The sequence below is a fragment of the Cimex lectularius genome, unplaced genomic scaffold (assembly GCF_000648675.2).
Source record: "Cimex lectularius strain Harlan isolate CLEC.00 unplaced genomic scaffold, Clec_2.1 scaffold6, whole genome shotgun sequence".
In the NCBI taxonomy this organism is placed as follows: Eukaryota; Metazoa; Arthropoda; class Insecta; order Hemiptera; family Cimicidae; genus Cimex; species Cimex lectularius.
The window spans coordinates 1,003,768-1,016,738 of NW_019392677.1; the positions used below are offsets into that span (position 1 = coordinate 1,003,768).

The 12,971-nt window shown below is 32.8% G+C and overlaps 2 protein-coding genes across 3 annotated transcripts in view; both read right to left on the reverse strand.

Annotated features, from left to right (window-relative positions):
• Positions 1 to 550: 550 nt before the first annotated feature.
• LOC106673736 lies at positions 551 to 3,200 on the reverse strand. Of its 2 annotated transcripts, none has more exons than XR_002909975.1 (2): positions 968 to 3,080; positions 551 to 894 (listed from the first exon to the last, which is right to left on the reverse strand). XR_002909975.1 is itself a non-coding variant. In XM_014405947.2 (2 exons), the coding sequence occupies exon 2, from the start codon at positions 2,288 to 2,290 to the stop codon at positions 1,391 to 1,393; it is 900 nt and encodes a 299-aa protein (XP_014261433.1). In that variant the 5' UTR covers positions 2,291 to 2,292; positions 3,091 to 3,200; the 3' UTR covers positions 1,169 to 1,390. The 2 variants fall into 2 exon arrangements, 1 of the variants encoding a protein (XP_014261433.1); XM_014405947.2 differs by lacking the exon at positions 551 to 894 and adding an exon at positions 3,091 to 3,200 and having other exon boundaries at positions 1,169 to 2,292.
• Positions 3,201 to 3,291: 91 nt separating this feature from the next.
• The window catches only part of LOC106673911 (acetyl-coenzyme A synthetase), a 28,830-nt gene continuing 19,150 nt past the window's right edge, over positions 3,292 to 12,971 (reverse strand). The window contains exons 2-10 of the mRNA XM_014406298.2: positions 7,137 to 7,332; positions 6,953 to 7,079; positions 6,763 to 6,887; positions 6,588 to 6,703; positions 6,332 to 6,524; positions 6,138 to 6,271; positions 5,886 to 6,075; positions 4,825 to 5,260; positions 3,292 to 4,397 (exon numbers count right to left, since the gene is read on the reverse strand). Coding sequence (XP_014261784.1) covers positions 4,192 to 4,397; positions 4,825 to 5,260; positions 5,886 to 6,075; positions 6,138 to 6,271; positions 6,332 to 6,524; positions 6,588 to 6,703; positions 6,763 to 6,887; positions 6,953 to 7,079; positions 7,137 to 7,332 — 1,723 coding nt within the window. The 3' untranslated portion in view covers positions 3,292 to 4,191. The remainder of the gene's footprint in view (positions 4,398 to 4,824; positions 5,261 to 5,885; positions 6,076 to 6,137; positions 6,272 to 6,331; positions 6,525 to 6,587; positions 6,704 to 6,762; positions 6,888 to 6,952; positions 7,080 to 7,136; positions 7,333 to 12,971) is intronic.

Sequence of the window (12,971 nt, forward strand, 5' to 3'; positions counted from 1 at the left end):
TCATTAAAATCTGTTACTCTTTTTTCCTTATCCTCCCCTTGTAAGAAAAAATTGCAAGTTTCTATAATATGTTTGCAGAATAGACAACCCTCTCCTCAGGTATGGAACATTCTTTTATTTGATTGAAATCTGGGGTTTGGTAATTTCTGATCATTCTGGCGTGTTTATCCTCGCTGTTTTGGTCTGGCAGATGTGTTAAGCTTTTGCGCTCTTCAGTGTTGGGTTGTGTATTTTACTTAGTTGAAACACATCGGAGAGAACAAACCAACAAGGAGGAGACATGGATGATGTAAAACAATTTTGTACTATTCGGAGTTTAAAATGTGTTTTTGTACCTACGAAAAATATAGTGATCCAAAGGGATTGGACCACTTTCATCTGTTTTGTTTCGCTAATTTCTTAAAGCCGATGAGATTGAATTTTCTCTTCCAATTTTAAATAACTACATTTTTCAAATTTTGGTAGAAACTTTATTTTTTATTTTATTTTATTGAACAAGTTTTTTCTATTATGTAGACTTCGGTAAGTCTTGCTTTAAACACTGCAGTTCTAGTCTAATCAGCATGAATATTCATCTTTTATAGTTGATTCCTGTCCAAATCTTCAAAATTCTTTTGTAATAGCCTAAAAATTGCAAGTTAGTAGTAGTAGTAATAGTAACTGCACCACCAGAAGTTATTTCATGTGGGTGCGCGGTAGCTGAGTGGTTAGTGTGATAGACTCTTGGCTCGTAGACCATCGTAGGTCTTTAGTTTCATTCCAACCATCCCCTCTGGGCTTTTTTTCCCTTTCTATTTAAATTAATTCATTAATACAATGCATTGCCAAATACATACATATCTTCCTTGACTAATATACTATAGTCCTGCACTAATGGTGCTATTAATTAAAATGCTGAAAAGGAAAAAAATTGAAAGTCTTTCACTTAAAATGAATATTTTGATAGTACTATTTTATGTTAACAAACATGATTTGTGATATTTGATGAGGTCTATGAGGTAAAACAGTTTCTTAATCATCCTCGATCATCTCATCGTTCAAGGCTACAGAAAAATAACTGAAAAGTTGAAATATGAAAATAGGTCTGGAAAACAAAACCAACACAATAAGCTGAACAAGGATAGTCTAATCACCATAAATTAATCCATAGCTAATAATTTAATAATAATGAATCTTTTCTAGAATATTTTTAAGCATTTTAAACTTTTTCTGTAAGCTTCGGCATGATTTGTAACATTGCCTTTAAAGAATAAATTCAATTGTTTGTACTTAATATGAATATTGTCATAGCACCACTGTACAGTGCTATTTGTAATTTAAACCACTGACTTGATTGAAGTTTAAAATAGAAAACAAGAAAGTACATTTATTATTAGTTAAGAGTATTGTTTTACAGGGTCTGTTTTTGCTCAAGAACGTTATTTACATTCTGCTGTTGGCTAATGTAATTAAAAAGGTTTTGAGTCTGTTGCAGTGCTAGAGTGCATACGAGGTCACTAGCCATATTTTTTGTTTTGATATAACTTCCAGTTTTGAATTGATTAAATTCATCTTGGAGCGATTCGTGAAATTGAAACAATTGCTGCCTCTGTGTACGAAGGGTGTGCATATCATTTGCATATTTTTGGTATTCCTCTTGGGACAAAACTTGATCCCTAAGACGCCTTTTTATAAACTGTTGCCTTTGCAGGTTTTGTTCGAGATGTACATGGATTTTCTGCTGGGTTTTAAGCTTTTTCAGATTTGCTTCAGCCATTTTCCACTCTTTTGTGTCAGGTTGGTTTTCTTCTAATAGTAACATTTGTTGCTGTTGTTGTTCTATGTTTCGGAGAACGCTGTCGTTGAGTATTTCCAGTGAAATATCAACTTCACTTGTTACACACGATGCTGACTTTCTTCTCTTACTTGGAGAAAAAGTGGCGCTAAGCAGTTCACTCAAGATATGCAGCTGTTGCTGAATAACGTTTTGAACTTGCTTGTTGTAATGCTGCTGTTTTTCGAGGCTGTCATATGAAATATTTTTTTCGTAACTTTGAAAACTGCATTCCATCGACTGACGGTAAAATATTTCCTGCTCTTGCTGAAGCAGTTTGTACAACTTCTGCAGGTTAAACAATGTATCATGAATTTCTACTTTCTGCTTTGACGAAAGCTCTTCCTTCCTTAGACGGTCTTGAAAACGGTTCTGCCACTGAATATTTTCTTGTAGCATTTCTTTGACATGATTCTCCTGCTTTCTATAGTTATAAATCATCTTGTTCAGTAGTGAAATATTGGCATGATTCAACATTCCTACAAGGATAGTTTAGTTTAAAAACTTAATGAAGCTATCCATAAATCTATATTGAATAATCGAATCTACAACACAATTTTATGAGCAAATAAAAGGAAGAACATGCTTCGTTATGAAGATAGTGCGATGAGATAGAAAAAATAGAGAATAACATGTGGAATGTTAAATTGAGGTCTTCATTTTTTGCCAGGTCTACGGTTTGAACCCTACTAATCATCTTGGTCTGCCTTTTCTCGTTGGTTTGGTCTGTCAGACGTTTTGAAACTTTGCCACCTTTCTATGTTTATAAAATTCATTATTAATAAATTACCTATTGCATAGGCTCACTGAAGATGGATGCTGAAATACATCTGACAGACAAACCCTTTGAGAACAGGTAGACCAAGGATCAAATTTAACAGTGCAATGGTGTTTTAGACAAACTTTTAAATGAGGTGAACATTACATAAAGCTAAATAATTAAAGATCGTTGGACTATATATTCTGTGTACAAAAATTGTCAAAAATATTTGTGATTTTGATTTTATCTATGAAGAAAATATTGTGGTGGGAAGTCTGCCATCACCAATTTCGGCATCAAAAAAATCCCAAGCTCATAGGCCAGATTAAAAAAGTCATCCGGACTCATTCAGGCTTGGGGATGATGTGCGGTAACACCTTTCGAGTTACGAATAAAATAAGATAGTTATCATTAAAGCAATAAAACGGGTTTTAGTACTGCTGTAAAGATTGAGTGTAAAAAAAAAAAAAAAAAACAATCATTGCAAATTCGATTACATGTAAGTTACAAATTTTACCCAATGTAGCTTCCTATGTCAGTTTTTAAGTTTTAAAAATATTGTCAAAAACTTGTAAATAACAATGATATTGAAATAACATCTGAAAAAAAGTGTTCTCTAAAACAATATTTAAGATGGATTTTAAACAAAAGAAAATAATTGATAATTTTTTTTTTCAAATTTTTTTTGCAAGGATTTGTTTTTGGATATATGAAAAAGTTTTAACACACAACAAACCTATATTATTTTATTTTGATCACTTGTCCATTGGAACATTGATATGTATCGGTTTCGTTAAATCACACAATGTTAATTTACTATATTTATCAATTTGTACAACTTAAAAGCAAATATTCACAATTGTTATTGTTACCCATGAACGATCCTTATGCTCGACTGTAATGACCTTAAAAATATTTAAATTTTTTATACATTTTAAGGAGTCAATGATAAAACATGTACGTTTTAACATACTACAATAAAAAATAAATATTGAAAATTAATTCCAACAGAGTCATAAAATATCTGAAAAATCTAATATTTATTTACAAAATAGATTTTTAGTTTTGGTCATCAAAAGAAAATGTTTACAATTTGTTCAAAATAAATTTTAAAGTTGGATTTTGTCAACATTTTTTATTGTATTACATCCGTTTTTATATTTAAAGCATACTTTTGATACTGTCAAGATGTGCATGTTTTACATATTTTCATGCTATAACATTCATCATTTTGTGATGAATATACATTATTTTTTGTGCATTTTTACATAGACAGCATATTGTGCAATATCACACTAAAATTGTAAACATACACCTAATCTGGACTAGATTCTACATAACAAGAGCTCTGTTCCTCCACCATTTTATCTTTTTTCTTCTTTAACAAACATAAAAATAAATATCTCTGGTGAAAGTTTATAAGTACATATTCAAATAGGCCTAGCGAGAAATGCCGCAATTTGAAATTATCAATAAAATGGTTAAAATAAAACTAAAAGAAAAGAATGATAATTTACAGAAGGAAAATTATATTACAACAGGCTATGTACAAAAGTAAAACTTTCAAAGACAGAAAATCTAGCGAAATGGCGTTAGCTCGAGGGTGGGTCTAGTTAGTTTAGATGTTCAGATTCTCCGGCCTGGTGCTGAACAGTTGCTTTATAACAGACTCATCGGCAAGTGTGGATGTGTCCCCAACATCCCTGTCGTTAATGGCTATTTTCCTGAGAATCCTTCTCATAATTTTGCCTGAACGAGTCTTCGGCAATGCTGGAGCATGGTGGATAACATCAGGCATGGCGAAAGGACCGATTTTCTCACGAACTGAAATGAAAAATTGATTTTGTTTTTTTTACGCTGAATTCATAGTAATTAGAAAGCGTACAAAATTATATTAACACATAACGAGATAATTTGATCTTTACTAATAATCTTGGTCTGTTTATCTTCATTGGGTTGTCAGACGCGTTTCGGCCATCTTCAGTGTGCCTCCAGCAATATATTTTATTGCCGACCTTATAAAAGAGATTTGACTTCACAAAAATCACACAGCCTTAACACTGAAGATGGCAAAATGCCCCCCCCCTCAGTAAAGATCAAATTAGAAAAGAAACTCTCATGAAATTAGAAGATAAAATAATTTAAATTTGAAAAAAAAATTTGTCACACATAAATCAAATTATATTAACGAAACTGATTAAATTGTTAAACGTGATAAAAATAAATTATAATTAAAATTTTCAAACAATACCTTTAGTTTTGAGTTGTGATGCAAGAACGTTGTCAAATTTGGCACCGACATTTGGTGTTATGAAGCAATAGAGACACTGGCCTTTGATAGGGTGAGGCCTAGATACGACTGCTGCCTCTGCGACGTCAGGATGCTCAGTGAGAACAGATTCAACTTCCGCAGTGCTCATCAGATGGCCAGATACATTGAGCATGTCGTCAACCCTTCCTGTGACCCAGAGGTAGTTATCAGCATCCCTCCTAGCACCATCTCCTGTGGCGTAGTAGCCTGGAAACTTTGAAAAGTATGTCTCCTCGAAGCGGGCATGATTGCCAAAAAGAGTCCTCATAATTCCTGGCCATGGACGTTTGAAAACGAGATAGCCCTCACCGGGGCCTTCTATCACTCTGCCTTCTTCGTCAAGCAGTTCTGGTTCAACTCCGAAAAAGGGCAATGTCTAAAACAATAATGTAAAAACAGTTTAGTGAATTGACAATATTTCAAAATAAATAAGAGGAAAATACGATATATCGATCAACAGCTTACATCTCAACAAAATTACAAATATTGGCATAGAAAAAAAATTGAAATTAACGAAATATACGCCCATCGTACCAAGATAAAGATTGGCATTTGCTAAATAAAAAAGTTACAAGATGTATACACTCAAAAATATTTATACAATTAAAATTGAGCACATGAGTACTATTTGTCATACTGTATCACCAAATCTTTGATTATTTTTGGGTACTAAGGTTATAAAATGAATTACTTTTATGGTCTGTACATTCTTTTATTATTTTCATATTGCCTGGTTAATTTTAAAGTTTAAATTCAGTTTGCTGTATTTGAATGTGTGTTTGAGTCAATAACTGCAGAAGAATTTTTGAAATTGCTCTTTGATGCAATGAAATCTTAAGACTTTTCACATTGCCCTTTAAGAAAATTAAAATTTGATTACTTAAACAAGTTCTGTATGTAATGAATTGAAGATGTAACATTTTAGAATTATTCTTCTATGATTTTTGCCACTTTTGCATGTGCAATTTACATAATAATAGTTTACAGTTAATTAAACGTACTGCTGATCCTGGTTTCATTGGCGTACAACCGGGGAGTGGTGTCAGGACGTGGCCACCCGTCTCCGTTTGCCAGAATGTGTCTACAATGGAACACTTCCCCGATCCAATGACATTGTAATACCACATCCATGCCTCTCTGTTAATCGGTTCCCCGACTGACCCCAGGACTTTCAGGCTTCTAAGGTTATGTCTAAAAACACCCAGAACAATTGTTAGCAACTGCTAAATGAATTTTGGGAAAATTTCCATTACTTTTTTACTGGTTCATCTCCAAATTTCATCAATGCTCTTAGAGCAGTAGGCGCAGTATAAAACTGATTGACTTTGTATTTTTCTATCACAGCCCAAAATCTATCATTGTCAGGATGGAATGGTGTACCTTCAAACTAAAATGAAGTGTTAGTTATCATTTTATCAAATATGAACAGAAATAGCTTTAATCTTACAATGACACTGGTAGCTGCATTTGCCAGTGGACCGTATACAACATAAGTGTGTCCTGTGATCCATCCAATGTCAGCAGTACACCAGTAGACATCATTGGGGTGATAATCAAAGACGTATTTGAATGTTGTTGCAGCGTACAGCAAATATCCACCTGTCGTGTGAAGTACACCTTTTGGTTTCCCTGTAGATCCACTATAATTCACATAATTTTTTTATTAGAATATAGTTTGAAAAGGAATATATTCGATAGCATACCTAGTGTAGAGCATAAAAAGGGGATCTTCAGCTCCGACCCAGACTGGATAGCAGGAGGGTTCTGCATCTTCCATTTCTTCATGCCACCATAAGTCTTTGTCGTCATTCCAAGGGACCTTGATTTAAACTTTTAATAAAACACCAAGCTTCAAATACAAAATACTTTAGAACTTACATTGCATTCTGCTATTTTTACTGCAGCGCCATTTGTACAATTCATCGTCGCACTTAGTCTTGGAAGATGCCTAACAACTATGCAATTATTGACTTTGTGTCCGAGAGATTCTGACTTTTTAAGACCTAAATTCAGTTGTAACATTAACACCCTTCTAATAAAAAACAATATATGTTGATTAATAACAAACCTTGATCACAGATTTCTTTGAGCTTTAGTAGTTTTTCGCCTCTCCACACAAAATCGGTAGTAAGGAGTATTTTACATTTGCAGTCAAACATCCGTTCACCCAGGGAGTCGGACGAGAAGCCTGCAAACTGTCCAAAAACTTAGTCTGGTACAGTTCAGTTGATAAAAGTGCAAAAGGTACTTACGACTATGGAGTGTACAGCGCCTATCCTTGAACAGGCGAGCATGGCAATTACTGTTTCGAGTACCATAGGCATATAAATTGCAACCCTGTCGCCTTTTGTTATTCCTCGCGATATAAGGACGTTGGCAAACCTGCATACTTCCTCTAACAGCTTCTTATATGTAAGCCTGCTGTAATCGTCTGGGTCGTTTCCTTCCCTGCAATTCACACACACCTTAAACAAGTTATAAACCAAAAGCAAATATTATTGCACATACGAAAATTTAAAATTTTCAAAATCATTATTAATTCTTAATCACTGTATTGTATTTGGTGTAATTTCTGATATAATCTTATGAAAGTAATTGTATATATTTGCAGGTAATTTGTAATAATGTAAATCCTATAAGTAATTCATGTTACGTAATGTTATTTTGTTTTTTAAACTTTTTCTCATTTTACTTTTTAATTGGCCATTTAAACAATAGTTTTGTAATGACTTGCATTAAAATTATTTAATTATCAAAGATTACTTAATGAAAGTAAATCCTGGTAATAAGCACAACATGACAAAAATATAAATTTAACAACAGTTTAACTTAAAAAAAGCTAATAATTATTCATAAACTTAAAATATTTTATCTATTAGCTGTCTTAAACTTAAATTATTTAATATATTAACTGACTATTGTGGGAAAATAGGATATTATAGTGGCAAGAAAACATTTTAGTCCATGGAAAAAAAAAATAAAATAATTTTGAACTGAAAATTCATGTTTTATAGTTATCAATTAAACTTGTAAGATTTCATAATTAATTATGGCAGCAAAACAAAGGATGGGAAAGGATACATTTGAATATATTTGTATACCAGATTTTTTATTATTTTTTATTTTGATTAATGATCATAAGAAAGATGATTTGGGAAATGAAAGATTTGGGGCTGACAGAAAGCTTATTTCTGTTAGAAACATATTGCTTGATTCTTTTAACTTTGATTATAGATATATGCAAAATTTAAACCTTTATTGATTATTGATTAAAGTCAGGACAAATCAAGACTACAGGGAAAAAATAAATTGGGGTTGCCATAAAATTTTCTACTCAGGGAAAACGATAAAAAGAATACCAATCAATTTTAAACATTTACAAATCCTTGATTTATTATTAAGACGAATAAAGGCAATATATGCAGAACACGTTTCATGATGTAAAATTTCTAATTTGAAACAGAAACAAAAAACAGAAAATTTCAACAAATGAAAACAACTTGATTTTTTATCAGTTTGCCATTTTGTCTTGTTCTGAGACATCCCATGTTACTTCTTTTTTGTTAACAATTTTTGTTTTGTTTAGTCTTACCTAAATATTTATTATATGATAAAAAGTGCCAATGTATGAGGTTAATTTTTAAGTTTGGTCAGATAGGAAGATTTTTAATCCTTGTCATAATTTTGAATTGGCATTTCTTTTATATTGTCTGTTAAGGGAAATTTTGGTTCTGTCATAAAACTTATATCTTTTATTTAATGAACAATACTAGAGCCCAGAGCCAGGGGTTGCAACGGTTAAGATATTGGCACAGCGGCTCTTCACTGTAAGTGTTGAGCTGGTCTAAATTGTAACCCTTTGACTAAGAAAAATATTAAAAAATACAAGCTTTCTGGGGGTACTAAAACTTCTGGAAGGATAGCTCATAAAACAACAAATTCTTACAAAGATTAAGCATCACTGTACCCTGAAGCATTGAACTTTGAATCAATTGCTATAAAATGGTCTAACAAAAAAATTTCAAATTTCTCTCTGATGATTTTACTTTGGTTGGGTGGTCTAGTAGTGATGAACAGTAGTGGTTGCTTTTTGTGAATATTTGTAATTCATATCAGCTCCATCAGATTCAACAATATGACATACGATTGCACCAGGGAAAAAACGAAGGAACCGGGTCAGGCGTTTTTTGTACAAGCCCAAATCATGAGCAGCCAAACTCATTGGGGAAGTTCAAGCTAAAATACATGCGATTAATGGTTGTGCCATTGAAAATTTTAAAAGAGGTTACACTGGCAAAATAATCCCCATAAGATTCGGTAGGCAAACAGCCATTAAAGCATTAGCATGTAGGTATTAAAGCAGCATGTAACAAATCACACCAAAATTAGTAGATGAATGCATCCAAAATCTCCAAAACCTGAGAAAATGTAACTGATGATATCTTGGGTACCAGGAAACGTTTTGGGTAATGAAAAAGCAGACATACTGTTAGGAGGCTCTGCAAGGCCATATTTAGGCTCTGGTCCTATTCTTGGGATAGCAAAAACAAACTCAGAATCCTCCATCACAGAATGGATCCAAAAAAGGCAAAAGAAAAAATGTGTAAACTCTAGAGGTGATAGATACAGTAAGCTTATGTTAAAACAACCCTCTACTGGTAATCTCAGTGGGTTAGAGAAGGCTAAACTCTGAGGATTGATAGGACTGGTGATTAATATCTGAGGAAACATCTACACAATGTGGGCATAGTCAATGATGACCCCATTTGCAGGTTAGGCAATGAGAAGGAAGAAACAGTCACTCATCGTTGAACACGAAGCTACTGCTTAATGGAGATATAACCGAAGTTACAAAGAAAATGCAAGGGAAAGGAACATCTTAAGAGAAAGATCAAGTGTGAAACCGAACTAAGGAACTAGGAAAGTACTTTAAACCAGAAGACTGCAGTGCTTGGGGTACAAAAAAAACCCGCTTCCTAGTATCCATGACCATCATATCATCTCAACATCATCACATGCAGATATTTTTGTATGGCATGTCCACTTAGCTGGAAGTAATAGCTAAGGTGATATTTCATCAGCAATGATGAATAGTCCAAGAATAAATTGCAAAAAAAAAAAAATAAATAAATAGCATCAATTGATCAAAATATTGGGTACATTATAGTCTTTTTTTTAATGACAATTGTAAAAACAGAAAGTGATCAATCGTGATATCTTAAAATGAAGGAAATATAAGTAATAATTTTTCTATTGTAAAACAGTGGAAGAATGTGCTCTTAAAAATATATATCTCCTGATAGTTTTTCGAATGTTTTTGTTTTATTTTTTGGCTATTTTTATTTTTTGTGAGAAATTCCAATTTGAGACTGGTATGACCATTAAAGCTGGAAGTGAAAAGGCGTCCAATTATTTTTAACTATCAACAACCCACGAGGGTTTATTAAAACGAGAGTACTCGGAATGCCATTTCCAAAGGGAATTTAATAAAAGACTTCATCCTACATCGTAAGCTTCCAGAGAATTGGAGGTCGTGACCCAGTTTTTGGCAATCAATACCTTCTGCCTAAATATCACAAGTCTTCTCTGTACATCTCTTTCTTTTCCTTGTTCCAGAGTATTTCTTCCTGGTCGAACACGACTTTTAAATCGAGCCCGCGGGCCAAAAAGGTCCACTGTTAAAAAATTGCCACCGTCGACAAAATGGCTAACTACTGGACGAAACCACACGACTCCGAAGCATCAGCGTGTAATAATTTCTCATAAAGTGTTTCTTCATAATTGAAAATGTTTCTGTATTTAAAACAATCAACAACCATCAACAAAATCACAGTGATCTATGTCAAACATAAATCAAACAAATGCATGAAAAAAATCGCTGGAAGACTGCCTCCTCTCGAGTTACAAATATGTAAACATCTAGTTTTCATAAACTGGCAGAATGAAAATATCAAATATGATAAGTGAAAACAACAGAAAATGGTTCAATATATGCTCCATGGGGCAAAGTTAAAGATAGTTTTTACAATCAACCTTTACAGTAATTATCTGGCTCGTGTAAAATGATGAAATATATCAGATTAAAAAGACAGAATGAAAATATGCAATATGATCAGTGAAAACAACGGAAAAAGTTAAATATATTCTTCATGGGGCAAAGTTAAAGACAGTTATTTGTAGTTTAATTTCCGATCTTTTTTTTTTTTTTTTTTTTTTTTTTTTTTTTTTTTTTTTTATATGCTTCATGGGGCAAAGTTAAAGACAGTTATTTGCAGTTTAATTTTCGATCTTTCTGATTTTTTCTTCTTTTTTACAATCAACCTTTACAGTAATTATCTGGCTCGTGTAAAATGTTCAAATATATCAGATTAAAAAGGAGGCACGATGAGAAAGAAATAGACTACCTTGTGATGAGGAAGTATTCAAAATGGAACGCAGATTTCTACCCCAATGGGTAGCTAATGGACAACAAAAATCTGTACATATGATAATTTTGAGCTGATATGATGATGACTATACCGAAAGTTTTGATGAGAAATTTTGGTTAAGACCGAAAGACAAGTAATTTATATTTTTGATTAGCTATTTGATCAAATTAATTTTGAAAAGCTTACACGTTATCGATGTATTTTCACATGTCATCATGCTGTTTTTCGCCATGAATTTCGAATAGCTGATTAAACACAACTCGACCTGACACGTATCGTAAAAATTTGCGATGGAAATGTAATATATTTTAATTATAAGATTTTTCTCTAGAATACTAGGAAAATGGTACATTTAAAATTTCACTTTTCATCAGAGGGTCGAATGACCACCCTTCGAACAATTTTTTTTTTAAGTAAACTGATCGCTTTCCTCCTGCTTTGACCGATATAAATTCAGGCGAATTAACAAATTCATTTACACAGTTCATTAGAGCACGGTCTGGTGACGTAAGTTAAAGCATAAATTACTGAATACAATGCGCCTTCGACACGATCACACATTTCCAGCGGTGGAGGTCGTCTTGCTGTAAAAAAGCTATTTTCCTAATTTTTGCAAGTAATTCATCATAAAATTCTAAGGGTGTAGCTATTAAAAAGAAAATATACAACACAATATATTGAAGGGAAAGAGGCGTTCGTTAAAAATGCTTATGGTGTTTATGATTATTATCCACGCGGTTTAGGACAAGCCATGGAGGTTGAAATCTTCCCCCTAAGGGTTATCAAAATAATTTTGGAGAAAAAATTAATCATATAGAACATTTAAATATTTAAAATAGCTGATCACTTTAAAAATAAATAAAATAATTTAGGAAGGATATGAAACATAGGAAACAGATATGAAAGTTTCAAAATTGTCATGATTTACAGTTCTGTACATGTACAAAATCCGGTCTTATGTGATTTTAAGCGTTATTTTCTGTACTACACTTTTCAGATTAGAAGTAACATTTGATAAAGTTTATGAACAATTTAAAATGTGTTAAAAAAAAGGCTAATGAAAGATTTTTTGAACGAGTAATGCTGGGTGTGGGTCTGAGATTCGGTGAAATCCGTCTTGGGTCTTCACTCGCGGGTTGCTGACTAATGACCCGATAACCCAATGCCGGTTCAGCGTGTTTTTTTTTAACAATTTAAAAGGCCCATCGTAGAATTGTGGATTTCTGTAATTTGATTAATTCGACATTTGGTTAATTCGATAGCAGTTTTCTACATGGGCCTGATTATTAAAGCATTTCCCCCTTTTTCCCTTTAACTCCTTTTAAAATAACTCGCAATCTTCATAACATGTTTTTATCGTTATCATACTTTATCAAATACAGACCGTAGCGATAGGCTTTTATGGCTTAAATTTATTTCAAGTTGCTCTCTCTCTCCTCTCCCTTTCACTTCTNCCCTCTCTCCCTCTCTCTCTCTCTCTTTTTTTTCTCTTTCCTCTCTCTCCATAATAATTATTCACGGCACGATAAAGAAAATGTTTTTCTGAAACCTACATCACACCCGACCGCATCTCACGATATCTGAATAACTATCGATTAACGGTCACTAATCTCTACACAAAATAATTATTCAGTTCAAGTAATTTTTTGTCGTCATAAA

Excerpts from the sequence above, each read along its gene's own strand:
- LOC106673736 (XM_014405947.2), bottom strand. The coding sequence starts at position 2,290 with ATGTTGAATCATGCCAATATTTCACTACTGAACAAGATGATTTATAAC.